The 27,632-nt window shown below is 37.5% G+C and overlaps 1 protein-coding gene across 6 annotated transcripts in view; it reads left to right on the top strand.

Annotated features, from left to right (window-relative positions):
* Window positions 1-27,632, top strand: part of CHD9 (chromodomain helicase DNA binding protein 9) — an 84,669-nt gene that overhangs the window by 32,024 nt on the left and 25,013 nt on the right. For 4 of the 6 annotated variants that reach the window (XM_027879005.1, XM_027879006.1, XM_027879003.1 and 1 more), the window contains 14 exons: window positions 2,050-2,387; window positions 11,652-11,763; window positions 15,095-15,244; window positions 16,416-16,484; window positions 16,573-16,628; window positions 18,045-18,162; window positions 18,688-18,774; window positions 19,624-19,761; window positions 21,917-22,038; window positions 22,524-22,767; window positions 23,820-23,996; window positions 24,865-25,008; window positions 25,517-25,772; window positions 26,559-26,769. In XM_027879005.1, the coding sequence (XP_027734806.1) occupies window positions 2,050-2,387; window positions 11,652-11,763; window positions 15,095-15,244; window positions 16,416-16,484; window positions 16,573-16,628; window positions 18,045-18,162; window positions 18,688-18,774; window positions 19,624-19,761; window positions 21,917-22,038; window positions 22,524-22,767; window positions 23,820-23,996; window positions 24,865-25,008; window positions 25,517-25,772; window positions 26,559-26,769 (2,222 nt within the window). Of the gene's footprint in view, window positions 1-258; window positions 923-1,092; window positions 1,250-2,049; window positions 2,388-11,651; window positions 11,764-15,094; window positions 15,245-16,415; window positions 16,485-16,572; window positions 16,629-18,044; window positions 18,163-18,687; window positions 18,775-19,623; window positions 19,762-21,916; window positions 22,039-22,523; window positions 22,768-23,819; window positions 23,997-24,864; window positions 25,009-25,516; window positions 25,773-26,558; window positions 26,770-27,632 lie in introns of those variants that run through there. The other 2 variants (XM_027879007.1, XM_027879009.1) reach the window with 2 other exon arrangements.

Genomic DNA, 27,632 nt, shown 5'->3' with positions numbered 1-27,632 from the left:
ATCTGCTTTTCTGTTTTATTTGATATGTTCACAATACGTATATAAAAATTTGTCTGATCTTTTAAAATAGCGCTTTAAACCAACCTTGGAATGAAGAGGCGCTTACCACAGAGCCGTGTCCCAAGTAACCGAGTCCTCACCGCAGGGTCCCGCAGGTCCGGGCAGGGCAGCGGGATAAAACCAAGGACTTCTTCCATTTTCTGTAGGAAGCAGGGAAGCCTGTCAGCAGATGCGTATGGAGTCGCTGCTGCCAGCTTATAGTAATTAATGAATTAAATGCAAGAAAAATAATATTAAAAAAAATAAAAGAGTATATTGGAGAGCGAGATCTGTTTGAGGCCACAGGCTCGGATCGAGCCGCTGTCCCCCCGTGCCGTCCCCGGGGCTGGAGCCGCAGGGTCGCAGCGCAGCGAGGTCCAGGACGGAACAGCGGCTGGTTCCCACGGTTTTCCAAGGAGCGAGCGGCCGCTGTGGGCGGCGCTGCGGGCGGGGAGCGGGAAGGGTTAAAGCCGATCCCCGCGGGGGTTAAACCGGAGCCTAATGGAATAATGACGGGTAGCACCATCTGCTGGCCTAGTTCCGCGGGGAGCGGGTCTAACCAGCGCTAATATTGGCGCTGATGCCGTTTGATGCTTTGTGCGTTTCTTTCCGCGCTTTGTTGGGATCCTCTGTCCGCGCACGGCGGGGCCGGGCCCGGCCCGGGGGCGGCGGGAGCGCGCCGGGCAGGGCGCGGGGATGCTCCGGGAGCCGCTCTGTGCTCGGGGAGCGCCGTGCACGGCCCGGCTGCCGCTCGCTAAATAGGCCATTTAGCAATCTTCTCCCCATGCTTTCCTCCTGAGCACTGCCTGGGGTGCTGCAAAAGCGGAGGGCAAGTCTTTGTCTGACGCCAAAAATGTCTTCAGTGAAGAGGCCAAGAGGAAGGGTAAGTGAGAGCCTGAATGAGTGGGAGGAGGAGGGGTTCTTTGGGCTAAAAGGCTAATGGGATTGAATAACCTTCCTTATTACTGGCTGCTGCTGCGGGAGCCGCATCGCCATCTTGAGCTGTTCCCGTGCTGGGTCCGGCTGTTTGTTCCAGCCCCGGGGCTTTAAGGTGGCATCGGGAGCGGCCCCATCCCTGCCTCCCGCCCCCGCCGCCCATGAGGCACCCATAGAACATGTATCCCGGGAAGTGCGCGGGGTTTGCCCAGAAAATGTGTGTGGAAATTCCTGGTGGCTTTTCTTCCTGCTGTAGGCAGAGGCGCATTTACGGGTGAGAATGTAACTGTTATCTGCTGGGTTTTTGTGTTTGAATAGGAAATTCTTTCCATTCCTCAAAGGGGGAGGGGAGGAAAGCAAAAACATGTCTCCTGGCTGGCTGCAGGAGAGGCTCATCAGCCCAGTAAACAATTCTGCGTCCATGAAACGGGCATTAAAAACCTGAAAAATAAAAACAAGTTATGTTTTTTAACCAAGGCGCTGAGCGCATGTTGATCTAAATAAAAGAAACACTGCTGTCTTATCGTTTTACGGATGCAGAGCTGCGTAATTTTAGTTTTGGTTTTATCTTTTGTCTGTTTTTTTAATCTTGGTGTTGTTCGAGCATCTGTTGTGTTTATCACCGAGTCAGTCCTGTAGATCATTCGTCTGCTTTAAGGTAACTGTGGTTCTGGTATCCTACCAAAGGCGAAACACTGATGCTGTTACCTTCGGGAGCTCCTTGCTTTTCCATATTCTACTGGATATATTGGATGTGTGTGTCAAATGTATGGGAATGCTGGAAATGTTAAGGATTTAACTACAGATGTGGAGTGAAGGCTGAGAGAATTTTAGAAGAATATTTTTTACTGACTTTCAGTGCGTGGATTGGTTGTTTAAAACCCACAATTGATGTAGTTACTCTGAAACCCACGCCATTCTGTGGTATAAACTGAATTCCTCCTTTTCTGTGTCTGCATGCGTGCCTGACAGCTACATTTTTTAAAAATGCATATCCATATAAAAAATGCTTGCACTTTTTCTTTATATTTTTAAAATAAGAGGATTTTATTTGCTTTTTCTCTCGTGCTACAGCCTCCTTCCTCTAAGAAGACTGATGGTTCAGGATCATATACTAAGATGCAGAATACCCAGGTGAGGGCAATGTCTGAAAAGAAGCAGAAGAAAAAAACAGACTCGGAAAGTAAACAAGAGAAGGCAAATCGCATAATATCTGAAGCAATTGCAAAAGCAAAAGAGAGAGGAGAGAGAAACATTCCACGAGTAATGAGCCCTGAGAACTTCCCCAGTGTTTCAGCTGAAGCAAAAGAGGAAAAGAAGGGCAGAAAAGTTAAATCCAAACCAAAGGACAAGGAGAGCAAAAAGCCGAAAACTGGTTCCTCATCCAAAATTAAAGAGAAAACAAAAATTGGGTAAGTAGATTAAAATGTCTGTCTTGTCTTCAGACTCTAAAGCCTTGATTAGAATGAAAAGTGCTTACTGATAATAAAATGTTCGCCTCCACTGCCTACACAGAATTTTTCCTGATTAAGTCCATGTGTGGACTCTCTCATTCAGGAACAAGAATGCTCTGTTTTCTCTTTAGATAAAATCACTGTAGGACTGTCCTTTTGAAAGGAATTACTTTAAATTCATATTCTAAAATATTCTATACTCACTTTGAAGCATAGACCCAAGTATCTTGCATCTAGTGTTGTAATCAGTTCTGACTCTAAATTAAGTTTCCCTGTATTATAAATGCTGTCTTTATCAGTTTTGGCATGTAACTTCAATACAGTGTGCATGGGGAGAAACTGGAAGCCTAGTGAACTTCCAAGAAAGAGAGTATTATAAATATCACATATATCAAAAGTAAAGCACATATTGGAAAAATTATATTCTAAGCACTCTGTAGTCTTCGATCGTATCAGTTTAATCTGCCCTCTCAAAAACTTTACAGACTCAGCTGGATCAAACTGTGTGGTTACCTTGGGGTAAGGAGCTTTCAGGGGACATAAGGTGTTAGAAGGCTCCAAGGGATTCAGTAGGTGACATGTCCTCTGACTCCACAGCTGATCTATGTCACCTGTATACTTTTAAAGCAAAGTGTCTGATTTCCCATGTTAAGTATGTCAGTTGGAACTGGAAATGAAAATCACAACTACAGTCTGATTTTTTTTTTTTTTTTAAATCCATGCTCTTTTTGTGGTAGCTGAAATATTAACTGGCATATTTCTCCAAATTTAAATGTCTCATATACATATGTATATTCTCATGTATGGAACTGAAATGAATGTTCTTTTAATCAGCCTATTTCTCTGCATTTTATTTTTTTTTTTCTTCCTAGAGATCAGTACTTTTCTTACATGTTTGAGGTAAACAACATTGAGTAGTTACAATGTGAAGGTTATACATACTATACTCATACACTCAATTTGATTCTTAGTGTGAACCTTCATAGTGTTAATTCCTTTCTTTTCTGGTTCTGGGTTGGCATGTGATGCTGGTCATAAGTGCACTGGGTACTGCTTCCTTTTCTTTTTTTCTCCATCTTGTTTAAGGTGGGATTTTATGTATATGTATTCCAAAATTGATTTTGCTTTCATGTTTCTGAATTTATTAACGTTCTTTAACAAAGATTTTGTGGGTCTGTCACAAAACTTTACAGGGTCATTTAGCTGGTGGCAGTTACATGGAGATTTGTAATTTGTCCTTTTTATTGATTCTTTTGTATAATTGAAAAAACTCTGCCAAAGTATCATCCTTACGATATACTACATAGTTCCCATAATATTTTTACTGTTTTTAAACAAAAATTAATGGGAAGTAAGCTGTTACCTCCGATTTGTAATTCTGCATTCACTTTTGTCTTCGTGAAATGCTTCGCTGTGCACATCACTTTGAATCGGGTTTCAGGATTTCGTCAGATGGTGTCAGTTGAGAAAGAGATGTTTCTCAAAGCGTGTTCTTTTAACCATGGTATTTGTGCTTGATGCAAAGTACCTGCAATCTGCTGAGGAACTCCTGTTTAATTAAGTATGGTCAATGTTTCATAATTTTGCCCTGAGCTGTGCAGGTTTGCCTCCCCATTACTTACCATTTTAATCAGGTAATGCCCCAGTAGCTCTCCGTTAACTCAATCACACTGCCAGGTATTGCTTTAATTATGTAGGATAAACCTGAAGGTTTAGCAGTCAGGTCCTTTTAAAGAGCAGTGAAGAGAGTCTTCTAGAGCCTCTATTATAGATTTCACAGAATTCCTTTGTATTTAGATGAACAGCAGCAAATCAAATGCTTTGAGGCATCCAGAGAGTTCATTTTTCTGTCCAGATTCGTGGGTTGAGTTAGCACTGTTTTATATTATTGATATAAATACATAAAATAACTGTTTAGCAAAGAATATACCATTGATTTTGCAGAGTAGTAATTGCAGTAAGGCCTTGATTTTTTAAAAGAATAATCTTACAGGCTCTGCTTTCTGTGCAAATGTAACTACTGATCTTACAGAAGAATAATTACCATAGAATGGCTATATTTGTCTTTACAAAGGGGGTTAAAAAAAATTGTGTGATTAATAAGATTTGTTTTGTTCAGAGTAGAACAAACCTAAATAACTAATAAGGATTTTAGAAGGCTAAACAACTCTTGTAAAGGTTTCTTCCTGACTTCTGTTCTTAAGAAAATATTTCTTAATGAATCTAAGCACATCCTCAGATTTTTTACGATGTCAAAATAGGAATGAGTTTTTAAGTGTGTGGGTTGCTCCTTTGATTTTTCTTGTTAACTTAAAATAAAACAAACTGTGACTGAATCTCGGGAGAAAATTTTACCATGCTCAAATAATACCTTTAAAAGACAAGTGCTTTAGTGAGCAAGAAGGGGAATGTGAGAATCTCAGTTCAGTGAAAACAGGGTGGTTTTTTTCCCTTGGAAAGAAAGATTTTTGAGATCTGTTTAAAATGGGATGAAAAAAAACTTATAGTTTTGTTTTTAATCAATAAGGAGGAAAAACTTTAAACAATAGCCAAGTTGTGTATATATAACAGTTCTTGCATTTAAGGAGAAAATAAAACCTGAAGTCTCCTCAGATTTTAAAAATATAAGTAAACAATTTCCAATTGTTATAAACTATTATCAACTAATTTTTCTACAAGCAATAAAATCATGAGTGAAACCTTAGAACCACTAAAGGTTTACAGTAAAAAAAAGAATAAGCTAAATACACGTTTTTAACAGTAGGGGAGAATTTATTTGGGTGCATCTGCAGTCTCCTTTTAGGAGTTCCAGTGTGATCTGTGCACCCCAGATGAATACACTTCTTTTCATGCAGTGTTTTCTGTAGCAAACACATTTAACTTGCAGGAACTGTTCAAAAGCTGATTCAGTTTGGGGTTGGAGTGTCCATGCGGGAGATGGTGCAGAATTGTGTGTTTTTGAGAATACCTGAAGTCAGACACAGGTTTTGGGTGACTCTTGGTCGATTTGCAGGAGCTGAAAGGGCTGAAACTATAGCAAATATATTGATTTTGTTCGTTTGTTTTGGAAAATGTTCGGGAAATAGTTTTAGTCTCTGCTAGCAGCCAACACAGCCTGTTCAGTGTGAGCACAATTGTACCCTCTGTGGTCCAGCACTTAAACAGCAAACTCTTTTATGCTCGTGGACTTTGCCTATATCTTACAGGGGTTTTGTCTGTGTAGCATGTCCTGTATTCTCTTGAGGAGGATTTTGAGAGTTACAGTTGCCCCTTTGTGTAAATGATACACTCTGGGTTGGTGCTGTGGTAGAGCTGGAGCTGGAATACCAGTTGCTGAACAGAGCTGGATAAAATTGCCTGGTAGCCATCAGTTAAAAAAAAAAAAAAAAAGAAAAAAAAAGAAGGAAGAGAAGTGTGCTTTTAATTGTAATACATCACAGTTTTTACTGATATTGAGTAGCCCTCATCTGGCATCAAGATGAATTTTAACTACTACATCTATATTTAGGGGGCAGGATGATTTTTAATTCTTTTTTTCCTTGCTACTTGAACACAATTAGTATGTGTTTGGTGGCTTTATCTTAACTGTTTATATTTTCCTTAGTGATGCCTCTGAGATCTACACGTATAGGAAAAATTTATAACATGCTTCTTCCCAATTTATCTTTGCTAGTTAAAAATTGCCAGCAGTTACTTCCTGGTCAGGCTGTAGTTTCTGAACGTGAGGATTAAGGTTTTTAGTACTCAGCTGTTATGTCAAAGAAGTAATGTTAGTCAAATGGTTTAAAACTGGATCCAGTGCTTAGTAAAGTTTCTGTACCATAAGCATTGGTGAAGATAAATGACTATATTATTACCAAGAACATTGTAAGGGTATGACAGAAATTGTTAGAAGAATGCATGTATAATATATGTAGTGTTATCAAATTAAGTAATCTGTTTGCTTTATGCATTGATTACTGATCAAGTTAATTCTTTAAAATTTACTTTACAATTTCTCTGCTTACACCAGAATCACTTTTCATATCCTGCCTATTTACCAAGGTGCATTGACGTTTAGGAATCTATTTAAACGCTTTCATGTTTTTGCATAGAACTTGTTTCCATTTATAAGCTTTTTCTAACTGATTCCACTTCTTCCATCTAAGGTGATGCATATTTAAACTAAAAAGTCTACTTCTTACCACTTGATACGAAGAATTATGAATTTGTGAACGTTCTGTTGTTCAAAAAAGTAGATTGGCATTTAGGTTTTATAGCTCTCAACGTATTCCCACCTACTCAAACATAAAATTAAATATCACGGCCCTGATGAAAAGCAGCAGCTCTGCACTGGTGATGTAAAGGACAGTATCAGTAGACTACATGTAGGTTTGGGGTTTTTTAATCACTGCACAGTCTAAGTAAATAAATTGCCCAAATTCCCCAAATTCTAAAAACTCAGTTTAAAGAAGTTTGAGTCAGGGTGATAGTCCTTAAGTTCAGAACTGTTTCCTGTTAGCAGAAATGGCTGTCTTGTTTCATGTGCTAAAAGAGCAATGGATGATTTTGTTTATTAACCCTTAAATTACACAGTAATGAATCCAGCAAGTGATATTTGATCCTGAGTGCTACTTGAATGAGGAAATATCCTTGTTGCCTTGAACCTTGAAGTAGGTATTTGTGAACACAAATACTGTTTACAAGACAGCATTTTTTTAACCCAAGACCCTGGCAGATAATCTTTGTTTGCTTGTTGATCTGATACTGTAAAGATGGTTTAAAACCCTCTTAAACTCAGGTAGCAACAGGAGATGTGGGGAGGAGGGTGGAGGGGAAGTGATTCACCTGCACGGTGGTCCTGTATTGTTTGAGTATAAATACCTAGAGCTTGATTTTCCTGAGGCACACGCTGTGAGTTCTCTTCATGGTTCGTGCAAGTGAGGCAAATACTGGTCAAAAGGAAGGGATGCTCGCTGAATCTTTGAGCTCTGGTAGATCTGTTAAGATCATTAACTTCTGTCATGAATAAAATGGCACATAATTTCCAAATGTGATCATCCTTCTGGGATATCTTTGCATGCACTGAGCTGTGACTCCCTGGTGAAGTTTTCTCTGATCCCAGATTATAGTTTTGATGCATAATTAGGATCTCAGTGACATAGTCTGAAGTTTCTACTGCAAACTGTATGAAAACAAAATGGTGTGGTCTTACCAAATAACTAACCAAACACTTGTGTGTTGTTTTGCATTCTAATTTCGATGTATGAGCTTGAAATGACTGTTGGTTCCAGAGATACTACAGGAGTTTTAAAAATCTGTGCACAGTCCAGAAGTTATTAATTTGAAATGCAACTGGTGAAGGAGACAGTAGCTGATACGAGTGTATTGGTATTATTTATTAAACATATGCTAGAAGGGTAAGAGGAACTGGCCTTATATGAGCATTTAACTCTCATTCCAAGAGGATATGCTATCTTGTCAAGGAAATATCTACTTTATATTTTTAGCTAAGTTTTTAGTGATAAAGAAACATGGGTATGTAGATAACATAGAAGTTTTATTGTTATTAATAATAGCAAAGTGCTTTGGCTACAAATTGAAGTAGCTGGGAGGTGGCTTTGGACACTAATAATGAGTTACTTGGTGTTTTTCTGTTTTGGGAAAATGGAAGTAAAATGATGCATTAAAGGCATGCACTGGAGGCCAGCTATACTTACGATTCCTGACATGCCTAATACGTATTTGCCACTTTTTTTTTTTCCTATTCTCTTTAATACTTCCTCATGTTCTTTATTTGGAAGGCTTTGAAAACTCTTATCATTTTAAAGCTGTTCAAAGTACTGACAGTGTTTCCATCACATTCTCTGGTACCAAACAGAAGGGGAATGGAGCACATTCTTACTGGTGGTTCTTGTGTAAGGAAAAAGCTGCAATGTTCCTCAAATAGTGGTTCCTGAGGGTATTGCTGATATTTTAACTCTTGGAGTTTTGTGGCTCTAAACCATGTTAGAAGTCCAGTGCTGAAGACCAGAAGTAATATTGGCTCTTGAAATGGCTTATTGTTAAACTTTTCTGTGCAAGTTTCTCAACATCTTTAATTTGTAGTTATAGAAGGAGGAAATATATATTGAAGAAATCTACGATGTCTGATCGTTGAAGTATTTCTAGATGTTATGTAATAAGATAATTTTAAATTTAAAAAGGAGAAAGTGAAATTGGAGTAGAGTCTAGTGATATTTATTCTATGTCTATAGTATGCTGTTAACTTTTCACAGAAACAGAATAGATAGTTTCTGTTCAGAACAGTTTGTTTCAGGGAGGAAAAAAGGGATTTTAGCCAAGGATCTTTATGCTTTCATGCAGAAATTTATAAACTGGCAAGAGAACTTGCTCTCTCAATGAAAATATTTCACAGGATTGATCCAGTTTACAAGCTTCTGAAAATTATTGTTTTCACATAGCAGATTTTTTTATAAGGTTTTGGCCAAAATATGAGCAGATTGCATTTTTACTGATAGAAATGCATGACTTTAGCACCATACTGTCATTCAGCAACTTTTGATAGCAAGGTGCATTGTGATTCTGGGCACTGGATCAGAAAGAAGCAAAACTGTGCATTTATTCCTCTCGTTGGCACCATATCCATGTAGAGGAGGAAACATTCTGATCTGCAACATGTAGAGAAGATGTTAAGAACATTTCAAGGAGAAGCTTGTGAAGAGAAGCACGGGGGTTAGGGAATACAAGCTCAAGGCAAGACACAAAAGCAGACAGGAATGGAATGTTGTGTGTAAGACTGCAGGGGCAGAGCAGGAGGGGAACGCAAGGAAGGACTACAACTACAGAGAAGGAGAGGAACAAATGTGCAAGGAAAGATGTAGTTAGAGCAGTCTAATCACAAAAAACAGAAGGTCCTTAAAATCCTCTGCTATTCAGTTTACTACAACCCACAGTAAACCCCATGTCTCTTTGTTGTGCTTCTTGAGTACAAAAGGAACCTGAGCCTAAAATACAAGGCAGTAGTGCATGAAGTGAGAACAAGCTGTGGTGGCCTGGATGCAAATGCTTAGCATAGCATTATGCATTTATGAATTGTCTTAACCTAACATTTCACAAAAAAGAATCAAAATTTGGAAAAGATTGCGACAGGTGACACCTATCAGGTGTCAACCTTGGAGATTAGAACTTAACTGGACTGAGCAATATAAAAGAACTCTGAAGTTGGCTCTGAGGAGGGACCAAGTCTTCCAGAGGTCTATTCCAGTTTGACTTACACGTCAACATGTATTTGATTCAAGAACATTAATTTTTCCTTTTTCTTCGTTGTTAGCAGTCTCCTTGTTCATTTAAAAGCCAAAATATTTGTCAGATTCACAGTCATCTCTACTTGCCATATGTACATCAAACCTTTAATGCCTGTGAAATCAAAGAGAAGACTTGGGATCTTATTTATTGGTCAAAAAAATAGTAATTTACAGATTATATCATATGAGTTTCCTGGATTGAATATGCTCTATATCCAGTTGTTTCAGTGAAAAGATCAGCAAGGGACAAGTCCAGATCAGCACAGCTTGTTGCCCTTAATAACATAAAATTTAGAAGAGTGTGTGCCCAGTGGTGCTCTCCTCCAGTGGCCAGAAGCAACAGGAAGAATTTAAGAGCAGAGAAAACATACATGATACTTCTTACTATCTTCCCAAACTCTAAAGATGCAAACCAGGAACTTGATGGGATGGGTATCATTTCATGAATGATCTCACTCATAAGTTTATCAGGTTTCCCTTTAAATCCGTGTTAAATTGTAGCATCCAGAATTCTATTTAACAACGAGCTCAGGAGGTCAATCACAGTGTGCCTTGTCTGCAACACTTTGGAATGTATTAGCTAATTTGACATATTAGCTGACAAGTGCTAATGTAACACTTAAATTTTATGAAACAAAGTGAGATAAAAATGGAAGAAGTGATTTGTCCAAGTTCATCACCAGAAAGAGTCATATTGGAAAAATACCCGAGAATCCAACAGTCTTAAAACAAACAAATAAACAAACAAAAGATTCCTAATCAGAACTTGAAAGCGAGGGGGGGAAAACCCTCAGACTAACCTTGAAGGACGTAGAAAAACAGTGTGTTCATTGTTGAAATTATTTCCTGTGATTATGAAACAAGTTTTCTAAGTAATAATTAAACTGAGAACACCTAATGAAAAGCCAAGGACCAGAATTTACTTGTGAACAAACAACTCTGTGAACAAGCAGCTCTGATTATGCTGGCTGCATTCATTTCAACAGGCATTCCCCAGTGCTGTTCCCTTCATGCTACAAGTAAAACATACGGGAATGGAGAATCTTTTATGGTTTGGGGTTTTTCTAAACCTTTCCACTCAACATTACATAGTATTTAAATATTGAAAACCTAGGAAAATGTTCATTGCCTCTGAAAAGACAGCTAGAAACTTTTCTAAGCCATGTTGCTTAAACTTTCCATAATGTTTTGGTAATTCAAGCTGTTTTACGTGTGCACTGTTGGTTTGGACACAGTAAATATATGTGTGTTCTCTTATTTGGACACTTGAAAAGAGAAGCAAATGAGATTCAAGTGTTCCAACCATTACCTTCTCATCAGTAGTGTTTTCAGGTGACCAATATATTTAATGCTATCTTGGTGTAAAATGTATTGCCTGTGTAAAGACTAAAATCTTTTGTTTAATGTGTTTGTAAAATGGAAGAAGCAGCTTTTACGCAGGAACTTACCTCATTTTCTGTTACATGGATCTGATTATTAGAAACTATATAAAATATATTTTTAGGACAGCTATTTGTCTGTGTTTTTATTGGATACTTTGTCATCATTCTGCAGTGATTATGAATTACTATGCCACTGCAAACATACTTAAATCATTTGCTGTTGTCATCTGCAGACGGTATCTCTGCTAACTTTGTAGTTCACCATTTTCAGTTGGTTTAAATGTTGGATTTTGCATTTCTGTTACTTGTTTCAAGATTTAAAATTGGTATGATACAGAGAGTTTGTGATAGTAAGGCAAAGAAACACTAGTGAGCAATACTAGTGTAAAGTACAGCCTGCTGTAAAGTATTTGAGACCTATTTTTCAAACAGTGGTGCTCTCTGAGTTTTATGTTAAGAATGAGTGTTGCTAGTGGATGTGGTACTCTTAATCCTGGGGTTATGTACACTACTGTATGGCATTCACTTAGGTGCTGGGCTTTTGTTTCTGACAGGAAGCTGATCATCACACTGGGTAAGAAGCAGAAAAGGAAAAATGAATCTTCAGATGAATTGTCTGATGCTAAACAGACTCCACAGCGGCCATTGAAAGATGAAGACTCACAGGTAAGAAGTCAGAATATTTCCCTTTTAAATTTGTTGCTATGTGTTGCTATTTCTGCAGGTCTTTTTATCCCCTCTCTCCCAAGAGTTACACAGCCTTTGACACAATGAGAGTTTCTCTCCCACTGCTGTCCATCTCCCAGGTAGAACCTTCTGTAATCAGCTGCTTTTCCCAGTTGAGAATCAGAAAATCCTACAGGTTAGAAGCCCCTTTCTGTAATGGGACATCAATGCCCTGCTTGTCTGTGTTCAATTCCAGTATAGAAGTCCATAGATGTGAGACTGTAAATACTTCCTATTGAGCTTGCATTTAGACCTGATCCTTACTTTGGCTACTTATGTGAAAATGCAGAGTTTGCCTCATGGAAGAGACTTGTGTTAGTGAAGCTGGATCTTGGAGAACATTTAAAGTGTTTGTTTAGAGCTGTACTATGTTTTTTCTGAGCTCTGCTGCTGTAGAAACAGAAAAAGCAGATTTCTTGTAGTGTTGAATCTGAAGGGAGCAATGATCAATGTGCTGATAGGCTCTAGCTGGTTGTGGAGTACTTGTAGGAAGTGCCAGATGAAGAATTGAAGTGGTCGAGACATTCCCTTGAGGAATAGTTGTCTTGTAACTTCCTTACTGCGATTTTTTCGTAGATTGCCCTGGTATAATATAGTAAAATAGCTAATTATTTCTAAGACTTGTGCACAAAGAAGCATGAACTGTTGATAAGAGATTATATTCTATTTATGTGTGTGTTAGTAATGGAATTATAACTTCTTGCTTTAGGGCAGTCTCCATTGAAGTAAGATTTTATGCTGGAAATGCACAGGTTTTTATCCTGTGGCAATTTCATCCGCAGAGATGAAATCAGTATTCAGAATAAGGTGCTGTTGAGTAAAAATTAATTGCATTATTTGATGACAGTTGTCAAAGACCAATTATGAGATACTGAGTTGCCCTCTGGTATTTCACTCATAGTAATGCTGGGGGGGGGAAAATAAGTATCAGAAGCCATTTGCCAGAATGACTTTTTATTAACTTAAGTCATAGCTTGTCTTAGGTAAAGGTTACCTGGAAGGGAACATGAAATTATTTGTTTCTCATGGAAATTTGTCTTAGTATAGGAAGTCCATTTAGCACACTGAAGGAGGTGAAAGCAGATTTGGTGGGTCTGAAGTACTGTAACTTGTAATAGTGTTCTGTTATCAGATAGGAATAAGTGTGGGGGCCAGCAAACCCAATGCAAAAGACTGAAGATCACATCTTTCTTGGTTTCTTTTCCTCGTTGCTCTTGGTGGGTTCGTATATTTGTTTTTCAGCATGACAGAGGTCATCTTCAGTTCTAGTGTGGACAGACAGGGAATATCAAGAAAAGAACAGAGGGTAGAGCTAAGAGGGGGTGTCATGGGAGAGTAAAAACCTCTGCTACAGAATGTCACAGCACTGCCCCATTATATTCCAAGGAACGGGGGAGAAGCATAACAGGAAAGACAAATTGCTTTACTTCATGAATTCATTCTCTCTTTAGTTTTCAAACATGGTCATGATTTTCTTTTTGAAGAGCTGTTTCTAATTTCTGTTGCAAATACCTGTTTCTAAGCTCTGGGGGGCAATTTTAGGTCTTTTTTCCCCCTAATTCATTTTGCATGCTTAGTTTCACAGTGTCTTCCTTAAATACATTGGGGGTTTTTTAAATTTTTTTTTTTATGTGTGGTCCTACTTTATTTTGTGTCTTAGAGCATTTGTTTATGACCATGGTTCTCAGCTCAGGTAAACACAAAGTTTTTTTCCAAACAGCTCAGGTTGTATATTAATGTGCTGGAGAACATATGCTGATGTTTTGCTAATCACTTCATACTTTAAGAGAAGACATAGTGAGAGGAATTGAAAATGCCAGTTACATAATTTTGTGTTGATTGTATTACCTGCTTTTTTTTTTTTTTAAAATCTACTTCTGTCAGCAGACTATTATTGATTTAACTACAATGTGACATTAGTGTGTCTGTTTAAAGTCAAAGTTTTGTTTTGTGTGAACACCCCACCTCACACACACTCACTCTTTATTGAAGAATAGCTGTTCTAAAATTGTGGAAAGCTGATGGAGTAGTTTCATATATGTAACCTCTCTAGAGGAATGGTGATGCCCATTCTTTGACTTTTCAGATACATGTACTTGACTGATCTACCTTACTAAAACACCTCTGATGTGGTTGTGGAAGTATAGCTGTGTCTTTTACCAGATACCAACCAGACCAAGGGCTGAATTTAACAGTCAGGAAGAAAAGTTCCTGTGCTGCAGTCTTACTGTTACTTAATGTCTGCTCTGCAGAATCCAGTGTGACCACAGGATTTGGGGTTTTGTTCTATTCACCCCGTGTTCTTCCAGTTGAGCACCACAGTGTAATACAACATTGCAACCTGCAGTGGATTTTCCTGCACAAAAATACCCTTTGTTTTGTAGAGGCAGTTTTACTCAGCTGGTTTTATTTTTATGATGATCAGTTCTCCAAAGCAGATTGCAGTGTTTTCAGCTGTTACCTCACTAGTTTGATACTGCTATTTTTATCCAGTGAATCCAATTTAAAAATTAATCTTACAGTTAAATAGGCAGCGTCTCATATACTGGTACTGAGGGTTGGAAACGTTATGCAATAACCTAATAATCTAAATATTTGAAACTGTGAGTGAGAAAGAAATATTTTTTTAGACTGAGCATTATTTCTTCAGCTGAAACTTGTCCTCAGATTCTTGCAGAAACCAGAATGAAAGGTTAGAGAGATAAACAGCAAAGTGAGCCAAATAATGCTGTTAAACAAGCCCCGATTAAGGTGGAGGAGAAAATAAGTACATTAACAAAGCAACCAGCTTTATTAGCCATCAGGTCAGACTTCATTAGCAATTTGGCCAGTATTATCTAGTGAAAATCTTCATAATTTTTTGTATATAGCACTGTTGTTTAGTAGAGACACTGAGGCATATTTTGTAGCTTTCCCTCTGATTCTGGAATTGAATGGTAACACTCTAGACAGCATTAGGAAATTGCTGTTGAAATACCGATGCTCATGGGAAATCTATTATGTATCAGCTTTTCTCCCATACTCTGAAAATAGTGGTTTATGTTTGCTTTTGAACTCTAAAAAGTATCAAATGTTTACATGAAACAGAGAATAAATAATTAAAAATAGTGTACCTTTGTGATTCGTGCATTTCATGTTTCATATCAAATGTTGGCCTTTGGTTTTAGATACAACTGAAATATTGCTTAGAGTGTCCCAAAATGTACAGTTCATGTTAGGGGAAGTTTTGTGTAAAAACTCCTTTTTTTTTTTTTCTTTATCCTGAATGCAGAAGAGAAGATCAAATCGTCAAGTTAAAAGGAAAAAATACTCTGAAGAAGGAGAAGGGAAACAGTCAGAAGAAGAAGCAGCTAAAGTTTCTGTAAAAATCAAAAAGAATTCTGCCCCTTTGCCTGCTGAACAGCCTTTACAATTATTTGTGGTGAGTAAAAACTGGCTTAGTCCGTAGTGGGAACTTCCTATTTGTCTCAAGTAGTTCAGTGAATAAAGCTCATAACTTGGAATACATTATCATTAGTAAGCGATAATTTAACGTGACATTTTGCTAAGATCTTGAAAACTGAAAGAAATGGCTTCTTACTATTTTTTCTGTTACAAACCTTTGTTGGCTTAATTGAAGTTAAGCATAAGGATAAGACTAAGGATGGGTTTGTCTCAATGTGGTGTAGGCATATGGAAAAGCTCTGTGCTTATGTTATCATGACTTAGAGAAGTATAAAATTATTTGGGGGATCTCTACTTGCTGAGGTATTCAAAAAGGATATTCCTCCTCTACCCCCTCGACCTTTTCAAGGTTTACACTCTGCTGTTTAACTTGTGCCAGCTCTGGGACTCAAACTTCCTGTCGGGCCATTCTGGGTAAACAGAAAGGCAGGAAAGAAACAGGAAAAACGTGTTTGTCAAATGCTTGAAAGAGTGCCAAAAGTTGTAAGGGAAAGAGAGAAGGGCAGTCTAATTGGGAACAAATCAGAGAAAAGAGAAGGTGACTTTTTATTGCAAGCACCTCTTACAGATTGCCTCTCTATCTCTGGAACCATAGCTCAGTCTTGGCAGAGACAAGTAGTCCCCTGTTTGTCACATCTAAATTCTTCTGGAATTCCCGGACATGACTTCTCTGCCTGATTCCACAGCATGTTTGTTACCTGTGCGCAGAGTGAATCTACTCAGCTGACTTCGTCACATGCTGCATTTTTTTTTTTTTAACCTGTCTGTCAGAGCTCTCCATTTCTGTATAAGGAAATGCTGGGTTTGTCCAGAGCATCACTTTAACTCAGTGGGGGATTCACAGTGAGTCTATGTGTGGGAAGCATTGAATCCTGAGTGCTTACACTGTGTGTGTTTTTGGAACGTGAGCATTTCATCTAATGCTCTTTAAAAGTGCCAGACTTTGGCAAGTACTTTTCTCTGGATAGAGACCTGGATTTTAAATTTTACTCCCAGACTGTTTGAGAAGGTTAATGGTCGAGGTCAAATTTACCTTATTGTTGCTCTTCTGACTAGCCACTTGTGGTTGAAGCTTTTAAGCCCAATCAGTTTAAAGAGAGGGCATTTACTGCAGTTTTATAATGTCATTTTTTCCCCTGCATTTATAGGAAAATCCAAGTGAAGAAGATGCAGCAATTGTAGACAAAATCTTATCCTCCAGGGTAATAAAGAAAGAAGTAAGTGATTGTCATGGAATAAAATTGTTTATTTGAAGAAGTGTTTTGCATCTATCATTTTACATTTCCCCTGATTTTCCTTTCCTAGGTATCTGCTGGGATGACAGTAGACACAGAAGAGTTTTTTGTAAAATACAAGAACTAGTAAGTATTAGAAAGTTGTTTCATCATATGTGTTGACTGAACTGCTAAGTATCATATTTATGTGCTCAAGTTTTATATTGTTTGAAGGCTATTTGTAATAGATCTTATCATTTTTGAGATTTTTCTTTACCAATTTGATCTTAAAACTGCTAAGAATCTTCATTTTCTTGATAATAATAATTTTAAAATTATCAGTATTGTGAAACCAGCACTGACCAATAAGGTGAAAGCCTTTTTTTGCCAATGAACACAATTTTTCAGTGAAGATATGTTTATTAAATTCAGCAGGGACTACATGCCTGAGGCAAATTATAATTTCATGAATTTAAATCAGAAGTGTTTTGTGAACCTAGATTAGATTTACGGTGTCATACGTTTAGGAGAGGTTCATGCAGTAGTTGGTCTTATTGTTTCAAAAAGAAAGAAAACCCTTATGATAGAAATGATTTTACATCAAAAACAGGAAATAAAAAAAGACTGAAGAAGAACAAGAACTTCTTCCAAATTTTCTTACTTTATATTTCATACCTATCATCCTGTCCCTATTCAATCTTTGATGCTGAAAATCCAGGCATATTTTAAATTTTACATATATGAGTCATTTAATCAGATTTTTTCTAATAAATGTCAGTTTTTTGAGTCTCTGGATTCACATGCTTCTGAAGACCATTTACCCCGTGTTTTTTGAAAGGTTAAAGCCTGTCTCTTCATCTGAGAATGAGTAATCCCCAGCAATAGCTCTCCTTTATTTCTAGCGTATCTTCAGAAAGCTTAAATAGTGATCAAAGTGTCCTGAAAAGGGGGTGTGAGGGAGAGATCTGTGCTCTGGGATCTGACTTCAGAAGGGCTCTCTTGGGGTGCAGTGAGATGGTGAAGGTGCTGGTGCTCACGGTTCCTCTTTCCTTGGGCTCCGTTTCTCAGAGCTGCTCTCCCAGCCCCATCTGGTGCCGTGTTCCTCTGTGCCGTGAGCTCCTCACTGACCTTCCCCGGGGCTGAGCTCTCCAGTTCAGCAGCACCTGTGATGGGATGGTCACAGAAAGTACAGCAAGGAAAACAGATCAAGTATATGAAGTAATTTATATCTCTGAGTACTTTCTGATAGAGGTGTCAGGTTTGAAACTTGCCTTGTTTATGCTAGCTTGAAATAAGCTTGTTTCCCTTCTTAGGACACGTGGAAGAAATTTGTGAAGCCACAGAGTTCTGTGGATTAGAGCCCCAAAACACTGCCTTAACTAGATGCTGTAAGATGATTATTTGGAGGAATAAATCTTTGATCTTTACAGAGGATTCTGTCTTAATGATAAAATGGGTTTTTTTGAGTGAAATTGTGGTTTATAAAATATTTTAACTGTATATTAAATATAGATAGTAAACTTTTGCTTTCACTAATGTGTTAATGTCAATCTCTGATTTTAGCTCATATCTCCACTGTGAGTGGGCCACAGAACAACAACTTTTAAAGGATAAAAGAATCCAGCAGAAAATAAAGCGATTCAAACTAAGGAAAGCACAGAGAGCTCACTTTTTTGCAGATGTGAGTATAAATATAAATTAAATAAGCTCTTTTATTTCCTTGTAAAATTGTGATTAATAGTTTGCTTTTAAATAAAAGAGCTGACTGTTAAGAAATAAAAATGAGCCGCTGGGGCTGGGGTTTTGGTTGCAGCAGGGGATAGGTTGTTTAACATAATTTTAAAAACAAGTCTTTTGGAGTCAATGAACTAACCTGACTTACATGGTTTAAAATTGGAGTGGGTTGAGTAATTACTTAGAAGTGGTAAGGAGGGAAGGACTTTGTCAGTATGTTTGTTTCTCTGTGACTTACCCACGACAGCACTTCATCCCCAAACGACTGTATCTTCTGTTCTGATGTCAAATCCCAGGGAGTGTTGCCAAAGAGAATGAAGCGGTGGTGTGGAGTGGGGGGTGGGGGGTGGATTTTAAGGTGTGGGCAAAAGCCTCAGTAGTTATTATTTATTTTGTGTATTATGAGAGCAAGTCTTAGCAAATACAAGCTTTTTTTTGCCTCTCTAATGATTTTATTAATCTTGCACTGCAGATGGAAGAGGAACCTTTTAATCCTGACTATGTTGAAGTAGACCGGGTATTAGAAGTATCTCTTTGTGAAGACAAAGACACTGGCGAGGTAAATATACCTTAAAGCAAGAAGATACACCTCCGAATGTTGTTTGATAGTTGTAATTTTATCAGATTTCAGAGTAACACTTTAATGATTTTACATCTCCCAGACAATTGACGAGCAAAGGCTGGCAAAGTTGTTGATTAAGGCTGTTGGAATATCCATGATACTTATTCTGCTCTTGTAGATAGCAAAAAGAATGAGCAGACTTTTACTCAGCGATTTCTGCATTAGTCTTCCTACAACAGGGTTGAGGGTTTGAATGACTTTTCATTGTATGCAGCAGATCTGTCATTATTACACATTTAGAAAAAATGCGTTGTCATAAGACTTTCCCTCCTACCTCTTTATTTGTTTTTTAAATATTTATGCGTTGAATCTAAATAAGATAATCTGCTTTGGTTCCATCTTTTGTGACTTCTCCTAAATTTTTATATCAGTTGCCCAGCAAGGCTGTAAAGCTTTTTTTTTTTTTGTTGAGAAGACCTCTGGTTTAGGCCTAGATAGCCTGATTTGGAGACTGGGGGAAATGTTCTGGGTAGCACCTCTGTACTTACTTCTGCCAGCTTGCCCCATTTCCCCAAGTATCATAATTTATCTTTCCTAAGACTTAAGATATACTTGTGGGTAAGTGGGATTAAAAGACTTCAGGGGTCTACAACAAGTGGCATAGTCTGAGAAGCCAAGAATAAGTAGGTAAATAACAAGAATCTGCACTGAACAGTCTACACTGAAAGTGTCAAAGTGTGTTTTTGCTTCCAGCTCTTTTATGAGCAAGCTACTCAAATAGTAAGGCATATTAACAGTCTGTATACTAAATTAAAAACTGATAACATTCAGAATTTTCTTCTGCAGCCTGTTATTTACTATTTAGTAAAATGGTGTTCGTTGCCATATGAAGACAGTACGTGGGAGCTGAAAGAAGATGTAGATCAAGCAAAAATAGAAGAATTTGAACAATTGCAAGCTTCCAGACCTGACTCAAGGAGATTGGTAAAATTATATCTAATTTACTTGTCTGTCTTGGCAAATTTGATTTTGTTTTCCCAACTTTAAACTTCTGTGTTAAAACATAAGGCTTAATGACATTCTGTATCTATGTGCCTTGGTACTTAGGAATAATAATATTCTCAGGTAGGCATAGATAAATATTCTCATCTGTGTTGTTACTCTTTAAAAAAATAAAGATTTTTGCTTAGGAAAAATTATGAAGTACTATGACTTTCTAACTGAGCAGTGAGCCACACGTTGAAACTGGCTGTCACAGAATCTGAATACCTTTAAGATGAGGAGAAACTAGAATTAAGTATTAACATCCTTTTATAGAAAACAGCACTGAAGGAAATTGGCAAATGAGATCTGTCAAACAGATTCTGTAATTACTTCCTGCTTTTATTTTTCTTGTTGTCATTAAAGGGCTGACTAAAAGGAAAAAAAAAAAAAAACTCATGTAATAAGGAAACTTGTTTTATCCTTAAATTATCAATCTTCTGTCTCCTAGAGCAGGAGAAAGCAAAACAGTTCTATTTCAAGTCCTGTATGTCATTGTCAGGGTAGGACATGTGTCCTGCGTGGTGTAGTACAACACTTGTTCTAACTTCTTTTACATAACTAAATATGCACAGCGTTTTAATTTGTAGGCTTTGGGGTTTATTTTAATGGTTTTTCCATCTACAGATAATGACAGTAGTCACGATTAACATCATCATATTATATTGAGTTCATTTTTGTAGTATTTATTTAAATTCCTGACATTTTGGCATGTGGGAACAAGAGCTTTTATACCTCTGTTACCATATTTGGCTTTGAGTGAAAAAGATGATTAAAGCGCAACTGTACAACTGACAGTCATTTCGGCATCAGCAACAAGTATTTTTTGCTTCAGGCTCCAGCAGTACAAGAAATTATTTGCTGACAGCAGCCCTGTGAGCAGGAGCGTGGCTGCTCCGGGTGTGGGGGAGTGGACAGATGGCAGCTGGTGGGTGAGGGGAGGAGGGACAGCTCCTGCTGCGCCCAGACCTGGTGTCAGGTGATGCTGACGCTGGCAGTGAGGAGATATAAAATTCAAATCTAAAATTCAGAGCTGCCAGATAAGGCCACATGAGTCTAGGAGTGAATGCAAGCTTTTATAAATGCAGAGAAAGGAAGGCGGGGCTAGGGGGGGAAGTACAGCTGATCAGAAAAGCTCTAACTAAAATTATTTCACTTGCATGTGTGATTTTGTTCACGTTGGGATGCAGAAGTTTTCAGAAGAGAGTGTTTTTTTCTGCTGGAGTCATACCTAGTATTAGTCAAACACTTCATGATTTCACTACTAAGTTGCCTGCTAAGCTTAAGGCCAAGCTGTTGAGGCTCCAGGCTTGGGAACTAGTGGGTGTGTGTGTACATGCATATATTTTTTATACGTAGCCTCTCAGCTTTCCTTTGGCTTTCTAGGGACGTTAGGATGATACACCTTGATACTGTTAGTTTGTTTTGTCATGTCCTTGGTATCGTGACCCTGTGTATGCTGGTGCTGTTTTTCGTCTCATCTCTTGGTAGAATTGATTCAGGGAACTAAACCACTCACAACTTTTCTGTATTCCTGCCCTTGCCTTCCTGAATTGGCCAACTGTGAGATCCAGTGATCAGCACTGACCAGGGCAAGTGCAGAAAGGAAAGGGCAAGATCAGAGTAACTTAGTATGGATGCCCAGACTACTTCAGAAGGGGAGAGCATCAGTGTCCAGGGTTACTGAGAGTTCAGGGATGATGGCAATCCCAAATACTCAGTTGGCTCTGTTGTAGGGCAGCTGTTCTTGGAGCTGGCAAAGTGAACTTTGTTTAGTTTTTGAAGTTTCTTATGTAAATGAATTAGTGTGTCAAATTACCCATGCCAAAGTGTTTATATTCTTAGTTTTAGAAACCAGTTGCTTTATTTTATCACAATGTACTCTTAAATTAATTTTAAAAGTAGTGATTCATGTAGACAAATAAATACAAATTACAGGTTTCTGCAGACTATTAATTAGTAAGTAAGGTTAGCAGTGACACCTTTCTGCTTTTAAGGTTTAATAATAACACTCTAAATCTAAAGTGATACACTCATTAAACAGTGGGGTATAAATAAACCATTTACCAATTTGCACGTGTTAATCTTTCCCTTAAAGGACCGACCACCTCCAAGCTCCTGGAAGAAGATAGAACAGTCCAGGGAATATAAAAATGGCAATCAGCTCAGGGAATATCAACTGGAAGGACTTAACTGGCTCCTATTCAACTGGTACAATAGGTATATGCATGGAATATTTTTTAATGTTGATTTTAAACAAATGGCGTGAATCATGGTTACTGAGGATGAATATTGTTTTAACTAAAACAGTGACTTTTGGGAATCTGCATTAAGTTCTAGCACTTTTGTCAAGGTGAATGTCTGTGTAGGAAATCTGCTTAATTTGAATTCTTCTAATTAGGGCAGATGTAGTCCCAAAAGAACACTTCTGGAATATATTTTTCTAGGGGAATTTCATGGAACATACCATTCTCAGGTTTTGCCAGTGCTAAACATGATGCAAAGCTTGTGGTTTCGTGTGCTGACCATTCTTTCACCATAAGCAGGGAATGTTTAGAGGGATCTTTTTACAGTGCCTCGGTTTTGACAGTTGTTGTAAACTGGTGTATTTGAGTTTAGCTTTTACAGATTGTCCATTTGAGTAACAGCTGTAGTGTCTGCGCTTCCTTTGATGCTAATGACAAAGAAATATTTTTTACTTTCAGGCGAAATTGCATTTTAGCAGATGAAATGGGTCTTGGCAAAACCATCCAGTCCATTACATTCCTCTATGAAATCCTCCTGACTGGTATAAGGGGGCCTTTCCTGATCATAGCTCCGCTTTCCACTATAACAAACTGGGAAAGGGAATTTCGCACGTGGACTGACCTGAATGTTGTCGTGTACCATGGCAGTATGATCAGCAGGCAGATGATCCAGCAGTATGAGATGTACTTCAGGGACTCCCAGGTATTGTAATGTCACTTGTGTGCAATAACTTACCCCAAACCTGTTTCAGGTGGGAGTGAGGAAAGGTGTGCTTTACGTTACCTGTGTGAAAGTCATCCTATATACCCTGATGTTACATAGGAGCATCTTTAACATATGCTTACTGAGTAAATTTAGTGGAAGTGTTTGCAGCAAGATGTGTTGTTTCACTGTGCTGAGTAATTCTGCAACTGAATAGCAGTGACGCTGATGCTCTTGTGGAGATTCAAGTGTACACAGATGGTTGCAGTTGGGTCCTGAATTTGAAGAGCAGGGAGAAAAAAAGTATCACTGATTAAGCTCTTACCTTTATGTAGCTGTTGATTTCCTTTTGCTAGTGCTAACTGTACAGTTTGCTTTTCAGACTGAAATACATAACATTAAATGACATGAAAAAAATTGAAAACTGTTTTTTAAAAGGGATTTTTTGCCTTTTCTATATATTGTGCATAAACAATTTTTTAAAAGTATGATATTTCTACGAAATTGATAAAGCTGAGAACTTTTAAGTAGTGCTAAATATTGAAATGACATGTTATTTCTGTAGTAAAATATTGTATACTGCCTTACTGAAGGCCTCACGTATTTTCCTTGTCAAACCAATGGAGTAAGCTGGATAAAAATTTCTCATTTAGTTCTCAGGTGATATTTTGAATAAATATGTGCCTGCTGTGTTAGCATCATATATTTTGATTGATTGACTGTAGAATTTTTCCTGTCAGTCTTTCAGATTTTCTCAGGGTTAAAAATGGGATTTTATCTTGTGCACATTTTGAAACAGTTCTATTAGATGGTTATATCTGTAATTTTAAAGTGGTTAAAATTTTACTGTTGATTAGATAATGTTGGATTTGTGTCTGTGAATAATTACTCATTAGTATTAATTAGAGTTACTGAAATCTAATAATCGTGTATGAACAATTTATAATGTAAAAATCTGATGTCTGGCTCTTGACAAAATTTCAGCAGTGAAACCTGTAAATTGAGTAGATGAGAAGTAATGTAACAGATTTGGTGTGTTGATGAATCTCTAGGGCCGTATTGTTCGAGGTACCTACAGGTTCCAGGCCATTATCACAACTTTTGAAATGATTCTTGGTGGGTGTCCAGAATTAAACGCGATTGAGTGGCGCTGTGTTATTATTGATGAAGCTCACAGACTGAAGAACAAAAACTGCAAACTCCTGGAAGGACTAAAACTAATGAACCTTGTGAGTAACTGTAGTTCACTTTGGGGGTTTGATTTTAGCAGTATAGTTTGATAATAAATAAAAAAATTTGCTTTGCATGCCAGAAAAGACCTCTCAAGCAGCCTTTCTCAGGAGATAACTATTCCTGATACTCTTCAAACATATGTGGTTTTGATAGCTGATGATGGTGTATATATTTTTGATAAAATATGGCGAGTTCTAACTGTTGGCACGATCTGTTTCTGGTGATACTATTCTATTGTTTGTTTTGATTAGGGTGAAAATTTAATTTTGTGCAATGTTTTGTGCAGTAATTAATGTTTAAAAAGCTGGAAAGTATTTTAAACAAGTTATTTACCAATAAAAGCAAGCAAGAAGTAGAATTTCTAACAGACTTGTTGTCTAGTCCTGTAGTTAAGATTTTATTTGCTACACTGCAAGATTTTTAAAAGCAGATACTATCATGTATCTTGAGGCTTTTGGTGCATTACTGCAAGATGCACCATGACTAGTTTGGCATTTTTTTAATTACTTCATTATTACTTTCCTGCATGTTCTCAGAAGTAATTATAATACTCTGTGATACATGCTTAATGTATATTTTCTGCACTACAGAGAGGGAGGATAGTAAATGTTTGAATATTTGTCTGAATATTACAGGCAAGATTCAAGTGTTCAATCACTTCTTCATTAGAGATGTAGAAAGAGAGAATTTAAAGAAAAGCTAGTAGGAAATACTGGTGGTTTTTAATAAATGGGTTTGTCTGTATTTCCTGTGTACTTAGTAACACTCAGAACTGGTGTTTTCAGGTTGTGATGCTCAGACTTCAGACAAAAACTTTTGCAAATGATGCAGATAAAGTTAAGCAAGTTCTCTTTCCTTTTGTAGGAGCATAAAGTGCTGTTAACAGGTACCCCCCTGCAGAACACAGTAGAAGAATTATTTAGCCTCCTTCATTTCCTTGAGCCCCTGCGTTTTCCTGCTGAATCTACATTCATGCAAGAATTTGGAGACCTCAAAACAGAGGAACAGGTATAACTTCAGGTTGAGCTTTGGTGTTTAAGAGTGAGCTCCTTGAAGGAAAAATCTTTGTTCTACTTAGTAGCCAGATAGTAAATGTTCCTGCTCCTCACCCCCTGTTCAGTCTCCCCCTGTCACCTGTGAGTTCTTGTCATGTAGTTTCTCTAAACTGGCTGGACAGTAGCAGTAAATTAACTATAATATTGGATGTTAATGAATTATTTTTACTTTTCTATGTCAGTTTTTTAAATTTGGGAAGTAAATAGTGAGAAAAGTAGAAATCGAAGTTTTCTGGCTTTGTTGAGAGTTTTTGCAGACAAATGTTAAAGATACTTTTTTGTTGCTTTGAAGTACATACGTTAAAAAAATTCTTTAGTAGTTTGGGGTTAAAAATAAGGCTATATCCCATGTGGAAAATTTTTCATGTAAATCCACCAAAAAAAAAATGACATGTACTTGAAAAACTTTTAACTACACTATTACTTTTTCATGTTTGTACAAACTGTTGTGTTTCATTTAGGTTCAGAAATTACAAGCAATCCTGAAACCCATGATGCTCAGGAGGTTAAAGGAAGATGTAGAAAAAAAGCTGGCTCCTAAGGAGGAAACTATAATTGAAGTAGAACTAACTAATATCCAGAAGAAATATTACCGAGCTATTTTGGAGAAAAATTTTGCTTTCTTATCCAAAGGAGCAGGGCAAGCTAATGTACCCAATCTGGTTAACACTATGATGGAACTCAGAAAGTGTTGTAATCACCCTTATCTCATCAAAGGTAAATACATAATTTTTAACTACTTTTTTACTTTTATTCAAAATATGTAAGAACTTCTGTAATAATTCTTTAGTGTTTTCATCTGACCTTCCAAGGAGTGGATTAGGTGGAAGCGTTTTTTTGATAGATACAAGACAGGGTTGCCTAAATGTGAACTTGTTTTGTAGGATTTCACAGAACATTTAGAAGCAATTATCCCATGGAAATGGTACCTCTCTTTAAAAGCAGCATGAAGAACAACTTTTAGGTCTAACTTTTTAAATTAATGCTTCTTGCAAGTGATACGATCTGTCAGTCTTCATTGCTTTTCTCTCTTAAAACTAACTGATGTTCTTTCTGACTTGCAAGAAAAGAAACTTAAAGTTCCTAAAGTTTTGGCTGTGGTTTCAGAAGTAGTATTCAAAATACTGGTTTTTTTTTTTTTAGACTCATGTATCATTTAAATTATCAAAAAGAAAAACAACTTGTGGGGTTTTTTTAGTTCTTTTTTTACACAGTACTTGAGAACAAGTATTTCAGTTTTTGCAATTTGGAGGAGGGGAGTTCACCTCATTCTAGGTGTTTTTTCTTTGGTGTCTGCTTAAAAACATAAGACTTGTTTTCAAAGCCCATAGAAATAGATGTTCTTGTTCAAGTTTCAGAACCATTCAGAACTATATTCTGTCCATCCATGGCTAGTGGGGAATCTTTAGGGTACAAGCACTGATTTTGGTAACTTGGTCTTGTATATATGTGGAGATACTTGGGTAGAGGCACCTGTGGGCATGGAAATATATTCTTATATAGGTGCCGAAGAGAAGATCCTTGGAGAGTTTAAAGAAACGTACAGCCCCAGTGCTCCTGACTTCCACCTGCAAGCAATGATCCAGTCTGCTGGGAAATTGGTTCTTATTGATAAGCTTCTTCCAAAAATGAAAGCAGGAGGCCACAAGGTCCTTATCTTCTCTCAGATGGTGCGTTGCCTTGATATTTTGGAGGATTACCTTATACATAAAAGGTAAGATGTTTCACATTCTCTATCCTGTACTATATTGATCTCAGTGGGCATATCTGGGAATGGTAGTGCAGGATTAATGATAGCGCACCAAGGCTGGGAGCTTTGTTTCCTTTTTTTGCTAATCTTGTGTTCTATGGTGTGTTCAGTGTTCATTTATTCACCAACCAATTAAAAACTTCAGGGAAAAACTAGAGAGAGGTTGTTGAGTAAGCCATGTGCCTTCAGTTTGTTGCTTTTTCCATTAAACATTTAATTATGTATGTTTATACTTTTTCTGTTGGAAACCAAGTTCAAGCTCAGTGTTGCTTGCCCAAATCCCAGGAAGCATTGAATGTGTTCTTTATTTATTTGGTGTTGAACTTGGACCAGACAGGGCCCAAGATGCAGCTCCTTGCTTCCAACAGAATATAAGCACAAAATGGTAAACAACGGAAAGTTTGTTTTTTGTAACATAAAAGTATAAATGTTCTTTGCTATCTTTCTTAAGTTATGACTGCTTCGAATTTTGCAGCACAACTGAACTGCCAACCGAAAACCAGCTCCTTAGTTTGGCTTTTGCCATCCCATATAATAGCACCTTTTGATTATACTGTTCACTCCATGGAAGCTAAATTTTTATATGAGCATGTGATAAAATGCATAAACTTGGTTACAACTGGCTGTGTCAACCTGAAAACCTATAAAAAGGCATAGTTCAGGTTGTTTTACGAGTGCATTTACTGGAATGTCCATACTGCTTTGAAATGCGAAGTTGTCAACGAACTACACTGTAGTAACACAGAGTTAACATGTTGAAAAATAAAAATTATTAATTATGTCAAGCCTTCTTGCTGTGGATACTGAAATGTATATTGAATATTAGA

This window comes from Empidonax traillii, unplaced genomic scaffold (genome assembly GCF_003031625.1).
Source record: "Empidonax traillii isolate 1590-97213 ecotype Southwest subspecies unplaced genomic scaffold, ASM303162v1 scaffold49:size1601597, whole genome shotgun sequence".
Lineage (NCBI taxonomy): Eukaryota > Metazoa > Chordata > Aves > Passeriformes > Tyrannidae > Empidonax > Empidonax traillii.
Note: the sequence above shows the minus strand (reverse complement) of the source record. Positions and strands in the feature narration are given on the sequence as shown.